Below are 24,087 nucleotides of genomic sequence, written 5' to 3'. Positions count from 1 at the left end.
ATCATTCTACAAATTTGGAATTGATGCCACTGAGATCTGATTCGACACGCTGCGTGGACCGCCCGCGAGCAGAACGCATGCCATGCTCACAGTCACACTGGGCGGACGGCACGGGACAAAGAAAGCGTCGTCATTCTGCCTTCTGCCTCAGGCTTCCAAACTTCAGGCCTGGGCGACGGAGGCCTTCGAGCCAGCGAACTGGGCCGCACCTGGGTAGCTGCGTCACCTTTGTCTCAGCCCCGGGGCCTTTATGCGCCCCGTCCGAGTCCAAAAAATAGCAGCATCGTCCGTAACCGTTGTGGACAGCGACAGCATGACGATAATGTGCTACATCTTGCGAAGCTGTATGCTGTATGTCGTGCCTCCAGTACTCTCTCACACTTCCGTATCAAGACTCGATCTGGAACCTGATAACCCTAAGTTCAAAAGAGTAAAGACAGTCCCGTCGGACGGTCAGCGCTGACAGCGCCTCTGACTTGATCGGGAAGACACCTAGAGCTTATTTGCACCACGACTCGCGACTCTGGAGATGCTCATGATTGGCCCCTTTGTCGTCATGATAGAAAAAGGAATCGCTCGGTTCGACGGTTGCTGAACGATCTGGCATGTTCAGGATCTGCGTTGTAATATATGTGCTGTACCTGCATAAGTCGTCTGGCAAAACGGGCATCCTGTACTGGGGGCTGCAGGACACTCTGGAACCGTTCCGCGACGTTTGATAATGAGGACTCCGTAAACATGCCTGTGCTATATATATATAATCCGTACATGATGAGGCACAGGCCCGGATCTCGTCCGCTCGCTGCGCCGTCGACGCTGCCTTAGGCATATATGTCCAGACCGCGTGATGTTCGACGTCCCTGGCCTCACTTTCACTGGATACCGCTTCCAACTTATGAAGGCTAAGCTATACGCAGAGTTCACTGGATCAACTACGAGACCAACCGCCCAGGCCAGAGGGGAGGCAGCTTTCAGTTCTGTTTGGAGCTTCAACAGCTCATTACAGAGTATGTTCGGACAGTTCATGGCATCGTGCGTGTCTCCAGCCACTCTGGTCAACCTTCCCCGCGCGCCACAGTTGATAATACTAGCAGAACGGCCATTTTGACTGTCCAGAGCAGATAGAGGCAGCTTCCAACACTGGAAATGCCTTTGAGTCGTGACGATAATACGAGACTCGCGCGGTGCCCGCGCCTGCTGACTGGCTGGCTGGAACTTGGCTATCTCTCATGTGACCGCGGTCGGGAGCGCCTGACAGGACGGTACCGTACCACAACATAGTTACGCGTTCTTCCCGCCGTCTGGCGTGCTCGTCACTCGTATCGGACGTACCGTCCCAACTTGTAGAGGAGTCAACACCAACGCATTCCCTCATGGCCCAGAAAAACTCCAGCCTCTTCTTGTTTGTCCCATCTTCTTGTCATCTTTTTCCTCACCTTCTCTTCCTCTTTGCCTTCTCTTTCTCTTTGCTCCCTGTTTCCTTTCCATCCTGTATTGAACCATGAGATGACTCTAACTGGCTGTGATGGGGGCCCGACGGTCACATACGAAATCCAGGAATGGCTGCACCCAGTGTAAAGTCCGCCGCATCAAAGTATACCCCCGCTCTGCTTGACATCCCGCACACTGCACGAACCAGAACCATTGCTGACAAGACCCACGACCAGTGCGATGAACGGCCTCCACAATGCTCCAATTGCGCGCGGAGGCAGATCGAGTGTGACTTTGCGCACCGGGCACCCTCTACCGGGTCGCCTGCATTGTCCTCATCGACAGACCATCCGTCGAATTCCCCGTTAGTCGGGACCTTACCAGGCAGTTCTGTCATCACGACTGCATCCGGGCTCAATGTGAGTGACCTGGAGCTCCTGCACCACTACACGACTGCCACCTACAAAACTCTCCCTTCCGGCGCACCTTCGGATCAGCATGAACTGTGGCAGATCCAGGTTGTGCAGCTGGGATTCCAGCATGAGTTTCTCCTCCGCGGCATTCTGGCCGTCTCCGCCCTCCATCTACTCTGTCTCTATCCCAACCGGCAGCATTCCCTGGCTCTGCGGGCTTCTGCGCACCAGAGCATCGCGCTGGCCGCTTTCCAGGAGGCGCTGAACCGCGTTGACACGTCCAACTGCATCGCCATTTTTGCCTTCTCCTGCATCATTGTCGTCCTGGCATTTGCAACCCCGCGCAGTCCAGAGAGTGCGGGCTTCCAGAAAAATGTCTTCGCGACTGGTTCCATATGATCCGCGGCTGCAACTCGGTCTTGCAGACGCAATGGGAGACAGTGTCGCGCAGTTTCCTGGCGCCTCTGTTAAAGAGAGGTATGATTCATGAGACGGTAGCCTCGCATACCATCCGGGACTCCCACCGGGTAACGGACCTGTTGCGGCTCTGCTCGACTGAGCGGCTGGCGCAGGACCGGGAAGCGGCCAACGCCTACGCCCTGGCCATCCATGAATTGCTCAACACGTACACGCAGGTATCGATTTTGACGGAGCGCAAACAGGACTTTGTACCGGTCATCTTCGTGTGGCCTATTGCAATTCCGCAACCATATTTAGTCTTGTTGCGCGATAGGCAGCCTGAGGCCATGGTCATCTTGGCGTACTATTCGGCGCTGCTGCAGAGGGTGGATGATCAGTGGTTCATGCGGGGATGGGCGCGGTATTTGGTCTCGCAGATTGATGCCGCTGTCGGAGAAGAGTGGCAGGCATGGCTGGCGTGGCCCAAGGAAGTCACCGGCGTGGTCCCCTCGTCGACCCCGGGAGAGGCAGCGAGGAGCTAACCAGCAAGTCTTCTAGCTATCAGACATGTTTCTTATAGTGGGCAGAGACCGGGGTTGTCGCAGGAGTCCTTCAGGTCATGTTCTGTTTCATCCAAAGGCATTAGACCCACGGACAAACCCAGACTGTAGGAGACTTGGACGGTAGATGTCGCTGTAATGCTGCGTACGCAGTACAGAGTACGCCAGTGTGCCAGATACGTTGGCATAAAGTAGAATCGGAATCGCTAGGATTAAAGGAAGGCGTGGATAGGATGATGCCCTTTACTGCTTGCTTCGTAGTTCTCCAACAATCGACTGACCTCTCCCGATATACTCCATACTTATAATGGAGCTAATTATACCACGTGCATATATTATATGTTTCCGTACTTGTCTCACAAGGGAGTGATACGAGACAGCTAAACTCGATGCATTACATGCACTTAACTATAGCACTCGAGTCGTGGCGTCGCATGGCGTGGGGAACCCCGATCCCCGCCTGTCGACCCGACCCGACTAGGCTTCCCCGTCCCGCGACCTCGACTCCATCGATCTACAACCCACTGATCATCTTCACATCCTATCCTCATCCATGATGTAAGATATTTACATAGTGAGCATACTTTACAAACTCTGTAAGATTCAACCTGTCTGCGCGGCAGTCATGACTACCATCCCAATGCCGAACTGAGCGCTTGAAACACCAATGGTTGGAGGCGTGCCTCAAGATGAGACCGTCGCGCCCAGCCAACGATGTTACACCAGAAGCGCCCCCTTTCGGTCTTCTGTGCGCGAACCGCCGTAGGTATCGAATAGTCTACGGCCGATTATTAGGCCAGACTTGGCGAAATGCTCTTTCCAAGCGCTCCTACGGGTCGGTTTTGCTTCTTTTTTATCGTTCCTGTATCTTCTGCCTTTCTTCCTGTTCCTTTCTTTCTTCACCCCGCGTGAGTTGAGCTCACCTACGGATTTCGTTTCTCAGTCTCCTCTTTTCCAGTAATCTTTTTCTTTATTTCGATTTTTTTGTCGTCTTATTTCGTTTCGATAGTATTCGGTCGTCTCTTTTGAGTGGAGACAATTATATCCGCGATCCTCGAGAGTAGGACAAGTGCAAGGGCGATTCTATTCTCGACCAGAGGGGTTCCAGAGACGGTTGGATTAGAACATAACGACCGAACGAGCAAGCGAGTGCTGGCTCCTTATCCATCCATCATCCATCTATTCATCGGAGACGACCTTTTTACGATCTATTTCTTTACTTTTTTATGAGCTATTGGCGCTGGCCGTCAAGTACACCACCTAGTTGCCTAGTTTTCTCTGCTTCGATCTCTGTCTCACCGAAAAACAACTTCCTGGACGCAAAGCCTTCATTGCTACCTACCTAGGCATTAAGCAGGTTGGAAATAATTACGAACTACACGAAAGGGAAGAAAAGAGCCAGTGGTTTCTGTCAAGATAAATACGATTAATAAGAACAAGAGATGGTCAACAAGATCCTTCTGACGTTCGTCGCCGCGGACGTCTTCTTCCTCGTCGGAGGCGTGCTCCTCCTCGTCGGATCGCTCGTCATGAGCGCCAAGATCAACGGGACCAAGACGCTCGAGAACGCGCCGCAGGTGCTGCTGTTGAATGTGTTTCCGATGAGAGGTTCGATTTTCCCCTTTCCCTCCCTTAAGAATACCTTGAAGAGGTAGAGGTTGCGTTGCTCAAGTTGTGGTCCAGCGGCAATCGTCAACTCGGTCTTCGTCTTCATCACCTTCGTCCTCTCCCTCCCCGGCATCATCTTCTCCGACAACCGCCTCTGGCTGAAAGCACACGGCTACATGGTCGTCGTGTGCGCGATCTTCACGCTCGTGGTGGGTCTGAGGGTCTGGTTCGATACACTCAAGACGAGGGCGAATCTCAGCTCGCTCTGGGGCCAGCAGACGCCGCAGGTGCAGAGTCTGTTGCAGCAGAGGGTGCGTGTGATCCTATCTAGTCCTATGGGTTATGTTTGGGTGGCGATGTCCTTCATATGAAGATAGAAGACACAGGTCATGCTAACATTACTACGTGTGGATATAGTTCGACTGCTGCGGCTACCTCAACAGCACCTTCCCGCCCTTCCAGCCTGACAGCGTCTGCACAACGCCCCTCGTCGCGGCCCAGAAGCAGGGCTGCGTTGGGCCCTTCTCTTCCTTCGCGAATGTCTTCCTGGACTTTATCTTCACGGCGGATTTTGGCATCGTCGGTAAGCTCGAACAGACCCCATGCCTTACCCGTTCTCATTTCTCTGTCTGGAGATGTTTGTCAAAGAAGAAAGCTGATACCGATTGATTTTTCATTAAGCAATCGACGCAATCCTGCTCCTCTGCACCGCTGTTGTATTAAAGGACCGCAAGGAGCGAGAGCGTTACCGGCTTATCGACGCGAAGAATGGGTTCCTGGGGATTTAATTATTAGAAAGGGGTCCATAACATGAAAATCTGCTTGTTACAAGTTCTCGCTGAAGCTTCACCCCTGCAGAAAAAGGGAGGGGGAAGGAAGGAAAGGAGAGTTGCATGAGTTACATGAGTAAAAATGTACATGTCTCCATGATCCGCATGTGTGTATGTGCTGTACGAGCTCAAGTCTCTTCGAGTTCCCTCCATAATGTTTGATTTGATCTCTTTACATGTCTGCTGTTCCAATCCTGTATCATATACCCACCTGATAAGTAGGCAGGCAGGTAGGTGGCCAAACTAAGGAGAATCACGCTGCTTTTAAATGCCCTGCGTAACCAAGGTTGGGGTTGGGGTGTATGGGATCGAGTAACGGGGTGATTATGTCTTGGAGGTGTGCTTATAATCATTAGTATCCACTACTGCTACTAGGACTACTAGGCCATCACGACGTGAATATGACGCGTATATGTACTATTATCCTTCTTTAGGGATTTCTTCAGATTAATTAGACTCTATCACTCTCTCATAAAGAGTCACCAATCTAAGGAGGTAGATACCTACATTAGGTATGTACTCCCTCATAATCTCCACTCACAGGAAGCCTGGATACCAGAAAACCTTCCAACTTCATCAGAACCGACAGGTGTATGTATGCTCTTACATTTTCTTAACTTTTTCTTTTTTGTTTCCATTATATTATATATGAAAATGAACTGATCTAATCCATCAAAGATACATGACGGGTCTTTCCCGTGCAATAAACATGGATCCAGCCGAGACAGATCCGATAACGGAGAACGCTGTGACGGCGCTCAGTCATAATATTATTTAGCTAAAACTATGGTAGCTTGTCATACAGAATTGAAAGCATGAGAGGAAAAGAAAGGAAAGAATTTGCAGAGCTCCGTGCAACATGAGATATATAGGCAAGTAGGACAGGCAGTATCTCAGAGACAAAGAAATGCTCAACACCGCCTACCTTACCGCCTAGATGCCTGCCGCGCCGTCACAAACGCTATTGTTGTTTGGGAATTTGGTCTTGGTCTTGGTATCTGGAGGACCACCCAGGTGTCGTGATCTACTGACTCATACTACGTAGAATTCGATTTTTTTTAAAAGAAATTCTTTCTCTTTTCAGAACTTCTTCCCGTTAACATTCGCATTGCTTGACAGCGCGATATTTTGTCTTTCAGGAGATTGGTCGAGATGAACCTTTCGCTTGGGGGCTCGACGATGATGATGATGACGATGATGGGATTGCTCCTAGAAAGTTAAACAGAGTAAGATTATTTTATAAAATAATTCTTTTAGAAAAAAAAAAATTGAATAATTTAATTTAAGTCTAAAATCAGAAAGACCAAACAACTCCCATGGACACTAAAAAAAGCGATCCGAACTCCTTTAATTGACGGGCTAAGATAAGGAGAAAGAATTTTATGTGGCGCCTCAATCAACCAATAAAGTCAGTGTGTCCGAGTGGTTAAGGAGACAGATTAGAAATCTGTTGGGTTCGCCCGCACAGGTTCGAATCCTGTCGCTGACGGTTTCATCTTTTTATCTTATGGATCATAATCCAATATATTTTTTTTCCCCCGGTTTTACCGCTTTTGTTTCCCTTATCAACTTTTCCTTTTTTTTTGTCTTGGTTTTATCCGAAGACAAGTGTGCTGCAGAATATATTCCAAGACCCTGACTCCGATTCGGACAGCCAGCCACAGCCATGGCTGCCATGCTAACCTGTGACACCATCCATAGACTTCATAATACCTCATCATTCACTCCTTTCAAAGTCAAATTAAATTACTATGGTTACGGAAGCGGTATTAAATGGGAGTAAATAACTGAGCGGCTTTGCATCGCATGGTGCAGCGCGGACCAAGCGGACCAAAAAAAAAAACCCCCACGCAGCCCCAATTCGAACCGAGACACCTTCGTCATCGCGACAACAACGCCTGACACTCCCATCTCCGATTTTGACCGGTAATGGATTACAAAAAAACTGGTAGCTTCTCTTTGATTGAGCGTGTCATCCTTAGTGCAGGGGCCATGCTAATCTTCTCTGTATCGTTTCAAATTGACCAAATGCCCGAAGGCACTTGGAGAGGACTAAAGCGATATATAAGGAAAGAATATTGATGCGCCGGCGAGCATTCGCCACTTCCGAGTGGCGATATGTTATGCAACATAACAACGCGCTCCCTTTTTGTAGGAATCCAGGCAGAGCAGAAATCTACCAATCAATCTATCAATCAGTCTCTCAGCTCCACAAATCCAAACATAGAGCTAAACTCATCTTCAGTTGATTATATATTCATCAAGCTTCTTGGGGGCAATCTGGATTCTTAAGCCCTCTCAGGTACAGCTCTGCCACATGTAGAGTCCCAGTATACTCCTTATTATCGACACCCCAGCCATGCTTGCTGTAGTCATATTCTTTTTTGGCCATCACTCTGCCTCTAGTGGCCTTTGAATTGATGATTCATCACAGTGATGGCGTCAGTTAGGGGAATCAGAGTTCTCTCGATCTAACCAGACATGCTACCAAATCGAGGAGTGGGCTTCCTCTACCTATGAAAGGGGAATCGCAGTAGAAGCAAGTATCATTTATTCGATGTTAAATAGGACCAAGTTCTATTAATTACATCAGGATTCTGTACATCCTTAATTAGAAAAAGAGTTGGCTATCAAGTAGTTACCTTCAACAAGCAGAGGCCTTCTCGCGCTTCGCGTCCAAGGTGTTTGACATTCCTGGTCTTGGTACTAGAATGGGGGGCTGCCGATTTATATAGCCAGAACGACCAACAGCTGGCCACCAGATAGAGGAGAGGAGGGGTGTTCAGGGGGGAGTGGGTTAAGTCAGATGAGTGTTAGAGAGAAGAAAAAGAAGAAGAAGAAGAAGAAGAAGAAAAGAGGGCCTTAAAGCACCTGGTTGGGCCTCACTTTTTGAAGATTGATCAACTCCCAATATGGGTTCAGAGTTCTGACTGCTCAAAAGCATCTGCAAAAGTTTGCTTGACTATCCTGGCCAAGCCAGATGTCAGCCATGTGAGATAAAATTATGTACCTAGGTACCTAGATAGAAACAAACTAATTATTGCAGACATACCTGAAATGTTCCAGCACTATTGGAACTGCAAGTTTCCGTCAGGTAGGTACTTTAAAGTGACAGGGAAAATTTAGGGAGTAAGAAAATTCAGGAGGATATCTTGGGTGGACGGTGACAACCTGCCCAAGGTTGTCAGCATCAAGGACATTGTCATTGTCATCGCACTTGAGAACGCAGGCAATCTGCAAACAGCTTCCTCTATCCATTTTGCTTTATCAAGGTCCTTCTTTGCCACGAAATACGCTTCATTAACATTTCGGGTGGCTTTTTCTTTTAAGCGCAGGCAAGCATCGGTCCGGGCTTTAAATTTCTCTTTTGCGAACTTTATGATAAAGGGCATCGCATATATATCAGATGGACAAATCGTGCCGTATGAGATGCGTTTCTGGCGTAATCAATCTTGAGTAGGGAACGTTCTGATGTCCCAATCGATTTTGGATAAAGAGCTTCGCTCGCGCACAGTGGCTGCTCTCTTCTTGATGATGCTCTATATCTGGAGAGTCAGATGGTGCTATCTACCAGATATGTAGAACTGGAGGTGAACCTCTCTGTCCTTCTGGTATCCATATAGTGTGCCGTTTGCCCTATCTCTCGGTTAGCCTTAATATCAACACAATCAAGGTTAATGAGCCCTCCTTGGCCTGCTCAGACTAGCAGTTCAAAGGGTTTTCAGCTTGATATCGGCAGCGACCTTTGTATTGCCCTATCAAATATTGAGGGCAACATGTCCAGGTACCATTTGACATTGAGAGGACATTCAGCTAGCCACTGGTATACTTATACCGGTCGTTTTCCTGGTGGAGTTCTACACTGCCCGTAGAACCTTAAATTTAGAGTAAGGAGGATTATCTGTTCCAGTCTCAATTCTCTCAGATTTGATAGTATCTCTGGAAAACAGCAAGAGCATCTCGCGTGTGGAACTTCATTCAGCCCTAGAAAACGGGATGAGGTGTGCCACCTCCAACACGTCCCTGAAGGGAGTGTCATTGTACAGTATATATAGCCTTTATTTCGGGACGGCGCTAAACTCTGCCTGTCTATCTGTGTATTGGGAATGGATAAAGACCAGCAATCCTATAAAACAAGAGAAGACCTAAACATCTCCTCGGGTTCATTCATCCATTATAAGAAATGCGTTTCCCACATGTACTGTACGGTACTTTTCTACCAGAAACGTAGTGTACATGCAGTACCAGAGTGATGTGACGTGATGGCATTCTGGAATCAATAAATCGATCTTGTATTGATTTGGAGATAGCGCATACCTAGGTACCTACCTACCTATTCTATTCTATTCTATCCTATCCTCCCTTCTTCAGAAAGTACCTATTAAGCTACGTAGGTAAGCAGCTTCCAGCTGTCAACAATTAAATCGACAAGCAAAGATCTTGCATTCAGATTCAGGTCAGGTCAAGGTACTGCACAATACTTAGGGCTCGGCAACATCCTCCCGGGCTGGATTTGCCCAGACTCGACTCCATCTCAACTATGGATACCTAAACCTAGACTAGGACTATTACAGTAAACTGTCACATGACCCATTCATACGGTATAGACGTAGCTATCCATATGGATATAGAGCTCTTCTCGACCAACTGACGAGATTAATTGACAAAAACTAGTCTGACCTGATGTATAGTACAGTACAATTACATACATATACATACATCCACATGCATACAGCATCCCTTATGTGCTCTGCTCGACAGGTATCAGGTTAATCAACCAATCAATTATCAACCGACCCAAGTCGATATCGATATCAATATCGACAGCATGAACCGGCCCTGCAGTATGGACATAAGACAAGCAACCCAGGCGACAGGATCTGATCGCGTGTTCGCGTTGTATTACAGGGATATGAACTAGGTAGAGGTTGTGAGGAAAGCCACCGGCACAGCACACTGTAACACAAAAAATCGAGAATTCCGCCCATATTACTTTGTACTAAACCTAGCAAAGAAACATCATGCAGAGTGGTATCAAGTGTAACACAACAATCGGAGACGGAAACTGTAAATGATAGGACAAGGTGGGCGTCTGACGAGAGAGGAAAGGTAAAGAGGGTGATCCTCAGCCGGACATATCATCACAGCTGCACAAGATGTTTTTGCTGATTAGGCATCCAGCTACGCATGACTCGGTCTGCGAGACCCCTGTCGACTGCTGTCATCCACAGGCCACCCGAAGTCGAAATCCCCAAGCATGGCCTCGAGCTCCTTCATGCTGGCACTCGAACCGTCCGATCCCGACGCGTCGTAGCTGCCTTGCCGGTCCCGGTCGTTATCGCGGTCCCAGTCCTGCACGCTGATCCAGCTGTCCGGCCGACGGGCCGTGGTCGGTCTCCCACTGGACTTTTCGCGCTTGCGCTCACGCTCACGCTCCTGTTCCCGGGCCGGGTCGCGTCCGTACGGGGGCATCTCGTCGGCAAACCCTAGCCCGCTGAGCCCGCTGTGAAGAGAAGTCGCAGACAGCGGCGGCACCCCCGGCGTCGTCGGCGATCTGGGCGCGCTGGACGGGGTGGGCAGGCCGCTGCGCACGCAGTCCGCGTCGTAGGTGACGCCGACATCGAGGGCCGCGAGGAGGGCCGCCTGGAGCATCTTGTTCTGGCGCTCGAGCTGCGCGATGCGCGCCTCCAGCGCTTTGTGGTCCTGCTGGTTGTGATTCTGCTTGTGGTGGCCGTTCTGAAGACCGTTCTTATTACCGTGCGAATCGTGCGAGCGCGACGTGTACTGAGATCGCGGGGACAGGTGCTCCTGGCTCTGGGGCGTCTTGATGGCGGGGGTCAGCGGCGGGATGTAGTCGAACGGGTACGACGCTTTCCGTCCGGTCACTGCGGCTGCGGCTTTTGCCGCCGCAGGATCTATGCTGATGCCGTTTGTGAGGATGTTCTTGGGGCGGCGGCGCGCCGGCCGGCTGCTGCGACGGGTGTGGGTAGAGGAGTGACGGGAGTGGCGCCGGCGGGAGCGGTTGTAGCGCTCGTCGTCCGACGACAGCAGCGGGGACTCGGGGCGCTGCTGCTGCGACTGCGACTGCGACTGCGACTGCGACTGCTTCCCGTAGCTGCTGTTGGTGCGGGATCTTCCGCGACTGACGCTGCTATGCGTGCTCCGCGGCGTGCCCGGCTGGTCGCCACGGGGGTTCTGTGTCGGGGAGATCGACCCAGACGAGCCCGTCGAGGCCGTCCGTCGATGGCGGCCGCGGAAGACGGGAGGATCCGCGGGGAGCGGGAAGGAGGGAGGTGGAGAGGGATTCCCGCGGACGGGGCTCCTCTCGGGGCGGAGCTTCTCCCTGTCCCTGTCCTTCTCTCTACCGGCCCTGCGGTGGTGAGTGTCGTCCGCGTTCGTCGCGGTGGTGTTGACAGTGCTGATGGTCGCGTTTGTATCACGACGGCCGCTGGTGCCCGGCCTGCTGGCCGGTCGACTGCCCTGGGTGCTGCCGGACTTGGGGGACTTTGGGAAGAGCTCCCAATGCCCGTTGTCCCTATCTCCGTCCCTGGGCTGGGCGCGAGTGGCGGACATGTCTCGCATGCGGAGCGCGCGCACGCGCTCCGCCCGGTCCTTGCGGATGCGCTCCAGGTCCCTCGCCCGCGTCGGAGTCATGGCGGTGGTGTTTGTCGGGGACGCGGGCTGCGAAGAAGGAGCAGACGTCGAGGTCTGCCTCGTCCTGGACGATGTCTTGGGGGACTTGGGCACGAGCACCGGTCTGGTCGGGCTCGTCGCTCTCTGGTTCGAGCTGGAGCCCTCTGACGGCCCGTCCCAAGGGGACGCCGTCGGGTCGTCCATCATGGCGTCTTCGATATCGCACGCCCTTCGCTTGGAGCGGGCAGCATGGCCAGGAGGAGACCCTGGCAACGTCGGTGAAGCAGGCGACGGCAATGACGGCAGGGGTTTCGTGGGGGCTGGCTGAGGGGGAGGAGAGTCGGTGAATAATGGGGAGACCGGGTTAATATTTGTATGGCCTGTGCTCGATCTCACAGCCCTGGACCAGGCCTCGCCATGGGGATGTGGGAAACAGTCTGCCGTAAGTCTGCGTTTAACCGGTGGAGATGCTGTTGCTCGTGTGCTGAGCGAGCTGCAGGCACCGAGCGAGGACACGCGCGGTGGGCATTCGGGCACCAGCTTGCACGGTGGAGAACGAGTCGTAGCTATTGCTGTAGGATTTGAGAAAGACGATGTGAAAGGATCTGATGCGCATCTCAGGGTCCGCCCCCCTGCCAGCGCTGGCTCCCCTGCGTCCGACTCCCCCGTGTTTTCCTCCTGGACCTGGCTTTTCTCCTGATCACCAGCATGATCCTCCTGAGGCTCCACGCCGCTGTCACGTCGGAGCTTATCCTGATCGTCACTCGGCCTGGCCGAATCACACGGCGGCGGCGGGGTGGAGATCACAGATGGCCGTTGAGCTTGCGCGACGGACTGGTGGTAGGGCGGCGGCGTGAGATCAGCGAGATCAGCGTCCGGCTCGATTCCAAATGTCACACCCAGCTCGGCGAGCGACGGGAGCAGGCGTCTATTTCCGTCATTTGACTCGCTGTCTCTGTCGAGACCGTGATGGTGGTGATGTGAAAGAGTGATGCTGTCATCCAGCCATGGACGCCCGATGGCCTCGACGTCCCGCCTGGACGCCAGCGCGCGCGACACAGACGCGGGGAGAAAACCCTGAAGCGCCACCAGCCGCCGGCTCTGTTCGCTGTCACAGCTGCTCATGCTCGTCACACTCGTCGGGCTGGAGCGGTGACTGCTGGCACTGCTGTTGCAACCCGATCCGGAACTATTGGAATCGCTGGACGTACTCGCGCGCTTCGTCTTCGTCTTCGTCTTCGCCTTGACGGCCGCAGCAGCCGCAGCCCTGGCCTGCGCGAGCTGGCGCAGACGACGGTGTCCGGCGCGGACGAGATCCCTCGCTCCGAGGGACGATATGGCGGACGACAGCGATGACGACGATGTCGACTGCAGTGGCATGTCCTGGCTCTGGAAGAACCGCACCAGCTCCAGTACGCTCTCGTTCTTCATCGGCCGGTTCGAGGCGCCGGCGGAGCGCGGGAGGAGTTGTGTCTCTTGCTGCGGTGGTTGTTGTGCCGGTTTATATGGTCCCTGCTTCGACAGCAGACGCTTCGAGAGAGTCCTGCTGGGTCGGCACGTCGGGACGGCCGGGCTGGGGGCGATGGTCTGCATGGTTCTTTCTTTTCTTTTTCTTTTTCTTTTTTCTTTTTCGTTTCCTTGTCTAGAAAATCATCAACTGGGGTATCGCTTCGATTCGATTCGACGTGTATGCTGATATACCGGTAGGTATGGTATAGACAGGTACGCAGCACGATAAGACAAGACAAAAAAACAACCAAACCCATATACGCAGTATGTACAGACAGACAAGACAAAGGCGTGTTCCTGGTCCAGCAGACTCTTCTTGTCGAGGATATCCCACCCTTTTTTATATGCATGCTATGACACTATGATCCCATCCCATCCCATCCCTACGATGACAGATCCATGCATACACGATAGATAGACTCATGATAGACGATAATGTTAGCGGGACGTCAAAAGTCAAATGGATCCGATCCAATCTTTGAGAGTATCTACTGTAGGTACATACTCCAAGATGAGACGGGCGGGGCCGCTGCCTGGGTTACCTGCCAGCCATGCGGTAGCATGTGAGTGTACATACATGTATGTACATGTACGATATGTCATGCCATGCAAGGCAAGGCAAGTGGCGCATTATTCAGCTTCCATCCGCATCTGCATCTGCATCTGCATCTGCATCCAAAGCGAAGAAACCCGAACCGTCCGGCTGGTTCGTCTGGTTGGCGCAGCCGCAGCCGCGCAGATAGATACAATGCACTTGTATGCTTACATCTCCATCCAATCAGTAGAGGAATTCGGTTAAAGTTGGTAGGTAAGTAGGGAGGAAAAGAAAAACCATACAGAACAAAGAAGATCATCCCTGTCAGAAGAAGATCCGCAAGAACTACTCAGTACTACCCTTTAGTTGCATTGTATAGACAGATGATAATTCTACTGATCAAATTGACTGCGCTGTATAAACTATCGTCCTCACCCTCGTCTTTTTTCCTTCGCCTACCATGTTGGTTTACAAGGTATACGATGAAACTATAGGATACCGTCCGTGCGGAGCCAAACCCAAACCCGGTAGGTTATAGGTAAAAGTAGGGATGAGACGAAAATCATGAAATCAAATTTAATTTTAAATCAAAGAAAGTTAGAGAGGGGCAACGGCTGGCCCAGTGTATCCTATCCGACATTGTAGATCGATCGACCGGACCAGTGCGGAGGAAGGATGAAGATTAGGATACGACATGTCCACTAAATACGATCTCGTATATGAACAGACAGGACAGGACTGTTTACCCCATCTAGCAGGTCCTTGGGTTGACCTCGTCCCGACTCCGGCCTCGTCTGCCCTGTCCCCCAGTGGTTGTGGTTGGTTTAAGTAAAGCAGTACTCCGCACCAGCTATGGAGTACATGCATATCTAGTCTCCTGCCCAGCATCCCCACGCAAGGGGCATCCCGGTACCAAGCCCAGTGAACTCATCGAGTTGGTTTGGAGGAGTAGAAAAATTAGCTTCAGTCTTTAGACGAGGTATACATACTTCTAGGGAAAACCTCGGACTGGACTGGATACGGAATAAAAAAACAAGTCGAGACAGCCGCCGCAAGGGGCGCGCAGGAACCGGACGGGGCCAGACCAGACCAGGCCAGAACGCGCGGTCTAGCTTACCTGCCGGATCGACAGGTCACAAAAAACAACAAAAAACGCTTGCAAGCGTTTTTCTGCTCGTAGACCTACCCAGGGATGGTCTGTAGTACGCAGTAGTTGATGGACCTACCTACACAGAATGCATAGTGCAGAGGTCTAGAGGGTGTCTTGACAAGGTATTAGATTAGTATCTGTAGGTAGGTAGGTAGATGTGATGTGGTATAGAACAGAACCTCAGGAGAAAACTCCAAGCTGGATTCTGGATAGAGCAGATCCAAGGAACAGGAACAACAGACAGACAGATCAGCCATGCGGGGCCGATCGCGATCCGGATCGCAACTTAAATCTCAAATACTCTACAGATAAAACATCCCTTGCGCGAACACCCGTTCCCGATCTAGTCTCGTAGGTTAAAATTCACCGAACTCAAGCGTCAAGATGAGATGCCACGCTTTGCCACACTTTTTACATCCACGCGAGCCAAAAACACATGGACTGCGCCTCGAGTCGCGACAGGCCGGTGCATCGCATGGCATCGCGCAGCACCGGTCCCAACTCACTGCAGCCTCTCTACACATCTCCTGGACCTCCGTGTCCTATACATATGATCTACTGCGTCAGCAACGGGTTCCCGCCTCTCCGACAGGACCGTCCCGACCCGACCGCGCGAGTTCTATATGCACTGTACACGCCGCACCTCAGGGCAACGGACTCGCAGCATGCATCGTGTTGAGTCTGCAGCTATGCTGCGCACAAAGACCAGGGCTCGGGGACCAAAACTCGAGAACTCCATGGAAAGGCCACATCCCCGAGTACTGTCTAGCAGAGAAACAGGACCTTCCTCATAGGATCTCCAGATCCGTATCGTATCTATGTAGTTTCACCACATTGCCACTGGCCCCATACTACAAACCTAAAAGCAAGAAAAAAAGGATAGAAAAAGCAAACACCTCACAAACGCCTGCCAATGCCCAGTGTGGGGATCTAACCCAGGACCCCGATGAAAACCTAAAAACAGCACGGCCTCAATATGACCGACGCGTGGCTTCAAAAAACGCCGTCGCAAATGCGATTCGCTAATACACAGTAGAAGGGTAAAAGAAGAAAAGAAAATGGGCTTGTTACGACATGCGCGTCGGAGTATAAAAATATGGGACCAAAATCGAGCGGACTGGAGGCTCACGGTCCGCCAGCCTGGCGTGGCTGCAGAGACGAGACGAGACGCATAACCCGCAGCCGCACGGCGGCTCGCGAAACAGGGAAACAGACACACAAGAGGGCCATATCATCTCCTCTTCGGCCTGATGAACGGATCGACCTCCTTCTTCCTGCGGGGCGGCATCGGGGGCCGTACCCCGTTCCCGGGTCGTGGAGGCCGCGGGGGAGCCTAGATGCGAGCTGTCAGCTTTCCCATCGCCAACCATCTCTAAAATAAACGCAACGTACGCTATTACTATGGTTCTCCGACCCGGGCCGAGGACCCGTTGCAGGTCCATTGCGCTGCAGAGGCTGGGGCGCGGGCTGGTCCCGCGACGGTTTCACCAGATCCTAGGAGAAAAGTCAGATCGAGGTCATGGATTGATTTGGAATACAGGCAAAGCCACACTACACTCACCCTGGGCGGCGGAGCATTGGCGTCGAGTTTCCGCCCTGCTCCCTTCGAGCCCTGCGGTGCGCCACTCTGCTCCGGCTTCCGCGCTTTGGATGCCTTGGCTCCGTCTCGAGGAGGCGACTCGGTTCGTTTCCGCTTCCCTGGGATATTGCTCTCGGCACTTCTCCCCTCGGGCGACGGCGACTTGGTCGTCACCTGGATGACTGGCACCTTGGGATCATGACCTCCAAGCTGTCGCTGTCGCTGCCGTTCAAGCTTCTGCTTCTGAAGCTGGGCATGGTGATTCTCATCTCGGACGATCCTGTCTTTCTCCTTCTTCGACAGCACCTTGGTCGACTTGCACTCGCGGGAGACGTGCCCGATCTCGCCGCACTCGACGCAGCGCTCTGCCGTACAGTTGATCCTCGTGTGTCCAGAGCTTCCACATCTGTAGCAGCTGCCCCGCGTGGCTTCCTTTGCTTCTGCGTTGTCGCAGTTGTGCGTCATGTGGGCAAAGCTGCCACAGATCCCACACATCCGGTTCTCGTCGAGACCTGACGGTCCTCCCGACGGTCCATCCGGCAGTGCTGGCGGTGGAGTGGCCCTCGCAGACGCAGAGACAGAGGGCGTAATCGAAGAGTCGACCCCGTTTGACGAGTGACGCGCAGCGGACTCACTGCTTGACGCTGACGGTGCTCTCGAAGGGGGTGCCGACTCCATTTCGACATCAGCGTCCGCATCTATCATCTCGACATTCTTGTAACCGGTGAACTGTGGCCGTTGGAGCATCTGAAGAATATCGCCGTCCGTGTAGACGTTTCTCTCGCGCGCATCAGTGATGAGACGTCTCCAGAACTCTCCCTGGACCAGCGACTGCGAGTTTCCAAGAACCCAAAGCGACGACTTGGCACGGGTCAATCCGACGTTCATACGACGGATGTCCGCCAAGAAACCGATGCCTTTGTTGGAAGCTCGGACACAGGAGAAGATGATGACCTCGCTCTCCCTACCCTGGAAGGCGTCGGTGGTGTTGAACTCGACAGTGCTGAAGATGGAATTTCCGTATCTGGCAGCGAACTGGGCCTTGAGCTCCTTCAACTGCCCCTTGTAAGGCGTAATAATACCGATCTTTCCGGTAAAATCGAACTCCCGGAAGTCCGTTGTCAGACGTTCGTACAACTGCATGGCCACGCGGAGTTCCGCAAGGTTGACCAGCGAATGGCCCTTGGCAGCGCTCTGATGCAGTCCTTGGACATCGAAGAAGCGATACGGGGTGAGAAGCGTGCTTTGATGCCAGGGTCGAACGCGGAGCCGTTCCATATTCGGCCCATCCTGCAGCCTGCCGTCGTAGAAGGCGGCGCTTGGGAAGCGACTGATCTCCGGGTGCATTCGATACTGGGTGTCCAGCAGATGCACATCGTTGGGATGGTTGGCCTGCATCCGAACGAACAAGCTCTGTTCGTACTGGAAGCGCGATGCCTCCTTCGACAAGACCGTGGGCGGCAGCTGTTTCGGGTCTCCGACCAGAATACACTTGGAGCAGCCATACTTGAGAGGGATCAGAGCACTCAATTCGATAGACTGAGCAGCTTCATCGATGATAACGGTCTCGAACTCGATGCTCAAGTTTTGGAACATTTCGTGACCGCTTCCGCTGAGCGTCGCACAGATAACGTGAGCACCGTCGATGATCTCCTGCTGGATGCGACGCCGGGTCAGATCCGCATCACGCGCCGCTGCATGATTCTTGTCACGGGCATTATCGATCTCCTGACTGAGCTGCGTCTTCTTCTTTTTCAGCAGATCAAATTCTCGCTCGAGCTCAGCAGGGACAGGCTGTCCTTGCGCCCTGCACTGATCGATCTTAGAACGCGTCTCCTTGAATGCGGTATCAGCAGCCTTGTGTTCCGCGTAGATTTTCTGAAGATCCCTTTCTCCTCCGTCCTTGCGAGCCGTCTGTCCAAGCCTTGCATTGACGAGCTCGTCTAGAGTGACGTCCAGAACATTGGTGTTGATAGCATCACTGCGCCCGAGACGGATGACCGACAGTTTCTCATGCTTGCCCTGCAGCGTTTTTATACCCTCCTTGAATCTCATGACCAATTCGTCGACGGCAGCATTACTAGGAGCGCAGACAAGTAATTTCTTAGACGTCGTACTCCGCACGGCAGGCTTGAAGTTGCTTGCGTCGGTCGGTCGGGATATGGCAACTCCCTGGGCGGTAAATGAGTTGCTCAGGAGAGCTCCTACGAGGGCCACGATCGTCTTAGTCTTTCCAGAACCCGGAGGACCCTGAATCAGGGTGAAAGCATCGTTATCCAGCGCTGATTTGATTGCTTTCGCTTGGGCCGGGTTGACCTTGTAGTTGTCTGCGATCGGCTTCAGGTTGGCCTCGGTATAGTTGAGGATAGGCGAGGGCTTCGCTTTGATCACCTCCTCACACAGATCATAGTACTGGAGAGCCATAAGTGCGCCATACTCGCGCTCGAGAGGAGTTAGAGACGTAATCCTCACGCCCCATATGGCAACACCGGGAGCAAGAGAAGAGACCATCTGTGTGCCGGGAATGATACGGTACGAGACCTCCACACTGCCCTTTTTCTTGTTGATACCAGAAACCCTGGCGAGACAATGAGGCGCCCTCGAATCAGTCACGGCATCCTTCGATTTTGACAGAAGAACCAAATCCGACTCCCCAACACCGAAGTCACGTATGTCTGGAATCTGCATCACAGTGCTGACTTCGACAAAGGAGTCCACAGATAGACGGTTGGCAACTTTGACCTCGAAGGGTCTAAAATTGCCCTCTTCCTTTGATTGTTGGAACCCCTGCCAGGCTTCCAGGATCAAGAGCGGTTCGAAGGTCCTCTGATATTCGATAGGGTCTCTGAAAGTATTCGAGATCAACGAGTAATCCGTACGATCCGAGTTCGGCGGCAGGTCACCACTCGCGAAGAAATCCCAGCTCAACAGCGTGCGATGCAGCGATGAAAGATCGGGAGCCAATCTGGCACGCATATCCTTGGCGGACCGCACCTGCTTGATCTTCTTGACAGGGCCGCGTTGCTTGAGGGATTGCCTTCTACTTTCTTCATACTCCCGGACTGCATCGGGCTTGGCTTTTGGTTTCGGCCCAAATAGTTCCTTGTCGAGCTCATCCTCACTAGCTGACTCGGACTCCGAACCGGACGAAACCATCATGCTCTCTGCAGGCGTGTGGTCTTTGCCCTTCACCCCAATACCGTTGAGTCCAGATCCTTGCCCCACGGTCTGTTCCGCAACACCGCGTACAGGAATGTTCTTCTTCAACCGCGCAAGCTCGGCGAGATCGCGCTTCCTCTTGGCCTCTTTCTCCTTCTCGCGCTTCTCGCGGAACGACTCGACGCTGGCTGTACTCACTTGCGGTTTAACAGGCTTGGGGATCGCGGGAACAGCGGGAGCAGCCTTGGCTCTCTCAGCGGCTTTCCTCTGAGCTTGAGCTTGGGCGGCGAGTCGGGCCTTGTTGAGTTCAACAGACTTCGACAGCTGCATCAACACATCGTCGGGAACACTTGAGTCGTCAAACTCGTCGTCACTGGTAGCCCTGGACGGACTGGATGTGCCAGAATCGACAGGCTTCGCGAACGCTGTGATCATGCTCTGCTTCTTGAGAGAAGCAGTTGAAGCAGTGACGACTGGCCTCTTGTAGTAAGCCTCGAGGGCTCTGACAAGTTCTGCCTTCTCCCGCGGTGTTAAGATCGTTTTGACGGTAGACTTCACTGCGACACCTTCGATGAAATTCAGGGCGTCCTCCTTGACGGTAGTAACACTCAGCTCGCCGAGGCGACGCAGAAGCTTGGCCACCAGTCCCACCAGTGTGGTTGCCAGATATTCGTCTTTAAGTCTGAGCCATTTGACCATCGCGCTCATCGTTGCCGTCGGCGACTTGAGCAGATTCTCGCGTGCAGTCTTCTCCTGGGTGGGATCCGCATCGACAATGGCACTCGCAAAGACACCATACTGGCCGAAGAGCAGATCCGCGAATTGTATCGTGTCCCGACAAAATTCCAACATCACACTCTTGTCGTTGCCCCTAAGATGCCATGACTCGGTCTCGTCAAATATTGTCGTCAATGCTTGCCACTGGTACTCCCAGAGCTTCTGGAGAGCGAAAGTTTCTCTACGGTCAGCAAGCTTACGAGTCCTAAGCATACCAGTCTGGCTATCGCAGAGGATATCCACGATATCTGTACCGGTGTGGATCATCCTAGGCGCAGAGGCGAATGTCTTCATGTTGGATATTCGACGGAACGACCAGCTGAGACCGTACATTGTGGTCGCAAAGAACGCCGTCAGAAGATGAGATATAGCATCCCTCCGAGCTGATTGCCCGCTGACATTCTTGATAAGGTCCACAGCGGCCTGGTAGGTATTTAGATCAGCTGAGAAGAGCGCAGAGATCAAGGCGCTACTGGTGTCCTGGCTCTTGAACAGATCGTCCAGATGCTCCGGTTTGAAGTCCGCCAGTCGTTCGATAATTTGACACGAAAGGTGAGTCAAATGTCCGTATATGATATTGAAATGAGTCTTTTCTTTGTTGTCTTCTCCCCTCTCGCCTTTCATGGGGAATTTTTCCAAGCCAACCAGAGGCAGTATGCCTAGAAGTGCGGCCACCGACAGGGGTTGGTTGTCCTCGTGCAAGTGCTGGACAACTGCGTCCCAGATAGGGGCCGAGTACGTGCTCACGCCATGCTGAAGAGTCTTGTATCGAAGGATGACTTCATAGTCGCTCTTTAGGGACTGACACTCGAGCGCTAGGGTGTTCCGGATCACATCCATACATAACGATGAGATCTCTTGCTGTCGTCCCTGCTCAATCGCGAACTTGGGAGGTTCGAGGATCTTGTTGATATTCTCACTGACAACCTCGAGAGTCTCGGATAAGACGACCCGTCCGACAGAACCTCTCGTCGCTTCATTGTCGGTGAAGCTGCGAAGGGTGTGGAGAAGTACTGTAAGGCCAGTCCTGAAGCAATGATATCTGCTAAGGTTCGGGAAGCGTGCGTCTTGGAGCCGATTAAGTAGCTGGAAGACAAGGAATCTGCACGCTGAAGGTTGGTGGGCGCCCTTCAGCGACGACATAAAAGGACTAATCCATGACAGCATATCCTTCAAGACGGACTTCTCAAAGGGTTCGCCATCAGCGACCTGTTGGAGAAAGGCATCCAGCTGTGGGTTATAGAAGACCTGTTCAATGATGGCCTGGGGGGATATAGTCTGCATTGCGTCCCAAAAGTCTCCAGGGGCCTTCTCTAGTAGAATTTGGATAGTATTCAACAGAAAACGCAACCCTGGTGTGGGAACATTAAGATGCTCCACTGAAAGCCGGCAAGGATCTATCTCCAGCGCACGGAGGTTATGGGTGATCTGCTCCTTGTCCAGTCTCCTCACTATGAGCTGTAGACCGCGCCAGAGTCTCTGGACCACAGCGACCTGAGGTGGCTGCTGCATTGATGCCTCTCTAAGGACATCAAGAAGGCCCTCCTTGATCGCCCAGTCGAACTCCGCAGCGGTCGGCGGCCGGGGATATCGCGACCAAGCATGGACCGCCCAGAAGCTGCGACTTTGGTTCGAGTCGAACAGGAAACGGGTGACCGCAGGGATGTAGTCCGAGACCTTCAAGGTGCGCTTTGTCTGAATGAGCCTAAAAGGCTCGTCAAAGTACTGCCGCAGCAGAGCATCATTGCGCAGCATCGCCTCACAGCTCAAGGTCTCAAATATCGACAGCAAAGAAGCCCGGTCCAGCACATGCAGCCCAATCTCCTGCGGCGGTACGGCCTTCAGCTTCTCCGTCGCCACGGTCAAGTTCCTCGTTATCCGCTTAATATCCCACTCGTCCAGCATCCGGGCGAACCTCTCAATATCCTCGTCATCGTAGTTCTCCTTGAGCTTTTCCATCAGCTCCATCTTCCCCGTATAGTACTCCTTGATGCAGAGGTCGCATTTCTCCAGCGTGTCGTCGAGCTTGTGCCAGATCCAGTCCTGCACCTGCTCGACGCCTTCCTGGTTAAAGGCCAGTAGCTGCATGCATGAGAGAAACTTTTCCTTGCGCTCCGCGGCTTCTGCGACAAGGTTTGCGGCCGCTGGATCTCCATCCGCTAGATCGGCGTCATCGTAGCGCGCGTGGTCGTCATCGTGCTGTCGAGGGCAAAGGAGGTGGATATTGTCGGGGAGGGCTTGCAGCTCCCTGCGAAAAGGGCAGAAAAAACCCCAGAGGTTAGCCACAGACTTTGTAACCATAGAACGATTAAAAGCAAAAATCGATACGAAAAAAAAGAGAAAGGCCTTTGTCAGAAGGTTGAATCTATATCCTAGCTTACCCAACAATATCCATAAACTCCATGGCCTGATTCTGAGGCACTTAGGCCTCCTCTCCTCCTTCTGTCAGGACGAGGGGCGCAACGGCTCCCTTTCTAAGCGAGTAAAGAATGAAATTCACTCTGCAGTATAGCAGGCAGATGAGTCCATAGCAAAATCCGATAGTCCTCACAGAGAATTTTTTTCCCCCTTAGTTCTACAAGCTCATGGCTTTAATGTGAGCTGAAGTTCAGGTGGCGGCTAAGCGGGCAGAAAGCTGTCTGTGAAGGTTGTGCCTTCACAATTGCAGTCGCACTTTTGAGCTAAGCCAAAGCACGTTGGAGTCAGGACTGGAAGGGACTAGATTCACAAGGACACTATGCAGTGAGGCCTGCCTTGTGCCCCAGAGGACGACGAGACGATCAAGAGGGAGGATGAGGTGAAAAGATGGCCGCCTCCGCCGCGATACAACAAAGAGAGCTCGGTCCCCGACCGTCGCGCTTATTGGTCGGGCAACCCCGACTGGAGGCGCCAACGTCCACTTTACGCGTGAGAGAGACGCGACGCAGCAGATGCAGGTGAAGAATTTCCGACAAAAGTTGGTGTTGCTACTAGTATTATTGTTACTGCAGAACAAAGCGTTACTTTTTATATTCACTGACTCAAAGACATTCAAATGTACTCAACGTGTGCGCACTTAAACATTACAATCTCTTCATTAAGATTGAGAACTTCTCATTGCCTCACTAGGATACAAGTACCAAACTTCCCTCCATAGCCTCCTATATTGTAATCCGCTCAGCCTTGCCTCCAGGTGATGAGCATAGAGAGCGCAGAAGAAAAAGGAAAACTAAAAGAGAGCCAAGTGTACGAAGAACACAGGTCGCCATCGCGACTGGAGCCCGTAAAAGAGTTTTATACACAGAAAAAAAGGAAGATCAAAATGCCCGTCTGGCATTATGTGGCAACAAAAGGAAACTGTACAGGATGGAGAAAAGAAAGTATGGCCCTCTGGGAGTAAGAAAAGAAATCGCCCTGCGCCGACCGACCCGTTGAGCCAGCACACAAACCTAACGCCTTCTATGGGGAATTGCAATGATATCGAGAATATATCGTTCAAGAAATTTCCAAAACAAATCGAAAGGT

At 52.4% G+C, this 24,087-nt stretch overlaps 5 protein-coding genes and 1 non-coding gene across 6 annotated transcripts; 4 read left to right on the top strand and 2 right to left on the bottom strand.

Moving 5' to 3' along the window:
- Positions 1 to 82: 82 nt before the first annotated feature.
- On the top strand, positions 83 to 463 carry VTN00DRAFT_9001 (uncharacterized protein; the record flags this gene model as incomplete). Its single annotated transcript, XM_069435914.1, has 3 exons — positions 83 to 213; positions 282 to 351; positions 422 to 463. The coding sequence occupies 3 exons, from the start codon at positions 83 to 85 to the stop codon at positions 461 to 463; spliced, it is 243 nt and encodes an 80-aa protein (XP_069285811.1).
- A 1,096-nt stretch (positions 464 to 1,559) lies between these two features.
- Positions 1,560 to 2,785, top strand: VTN00DRAFT_9000 (uncharacterized protein; the record flags this gene model as incomplete). Its single annotated transcript, XM_069435913.1, has 2 exons — positions 1,560 to 2,232; positions 2,286 to 2,785. The coding sequence occupies 2 exons, from the start codon at positions 1,560 to 1,562 to the stop codon at positions 2,783 to 2,785; spliced, it is 1,173 nt and encodes a 390-aa protein (XP_069285810.1).
- A 1,460-nt stretch (positions 2,786 to 4,245) lies between these two features.
- Positions 4,246 to 5,199, top strand: VTN00DRAFT_8999 (uncharacterized protein; the record flags this gene model as incomplete). The annotated part of the gene is made up of 4 exons (XM_069435909.1): positions 4,246 to 4,411; positions 4,487 to 4,722; positions 4,829 to 4,994; positions 5,093 to 5,199. 4 exons carry the CDS (start codon positions 4,246 to 4,248, stop codon positions 5,197 to 5,199), a joined length of 675 nt encoding a protein of 224 aa, XP_069285809.1.
- Positions 5,200 to 6,649: 1,450 nt separating this feature from the next.
- On the top strand, positions 6,650 to 6,730 carry VTN00DRAFT_t161. Its single transcript has one exon. It is a non-coding gene; the product is annotated as a tRNA-Ser (tRNA).
- A 3,692-nt stretch (positions 6,731 to 10,422) lies between these two features.
- On the bottom strand, positions 10,423 to 13,467 carry VTN00DRAFT_8998 (uncharacterized protein; the record flags this gene model as incomplete). Its single annotated transcript, XM_069435908.1, has 1 exon — positions 10,423 to 13,467. One exon carries the CDS (start codon positions 13,465 to 13,467, stop codon positions 10,423 to 10,425), a length of 3,045 nt encoding a protein of 1,014 aa, XP_069285808.1.
- A 2,832-nt stretch (positions 13,468 to 16,299) lies between these two features.
- On the bottom strand, positions 16,300 to 22,987 carry VTN00DRAFT_8997 (uncharacterized protein; the record flags this gene model as incomplete). Its single annotated transcript, XM_069435907.1, has 4 exons — positions 16,300 to 16,401; positions 16,461 to 16,562; positions 16,630 to 22,831; positions 22,965 to 22,987. The coding sequence occupies 4 exons, from the start codon at positions 22,985 to 22,987 to the stop codon at positions 16,300 to 16,302; spliced, it is 6,429 nt and encodes a 2,142-aa protein (XP_069285807.1).
- Positions 22,988 to 24,087: the final 1,100 nt, after the last annotated feature.

Source organism: Thermoascus crustaceus, assembly GCF_041956765.1.
Source record: "Thermoascus crustaceus strain CBS 181.67 unplaced genomic scaffold VTN00scaffold_6, whole genome shotgun sequence".
Taxonomy (NCBI): Eukaryota; Fungi; Ascomycota; class Eurotiomycetes; order Eurotiales; family Thermoascaceae; genus Thermoascus; species Thermoascus crustaceus.
This window is presented reverse-complemented; position numbering and strand designations above follow the sequence as displayed.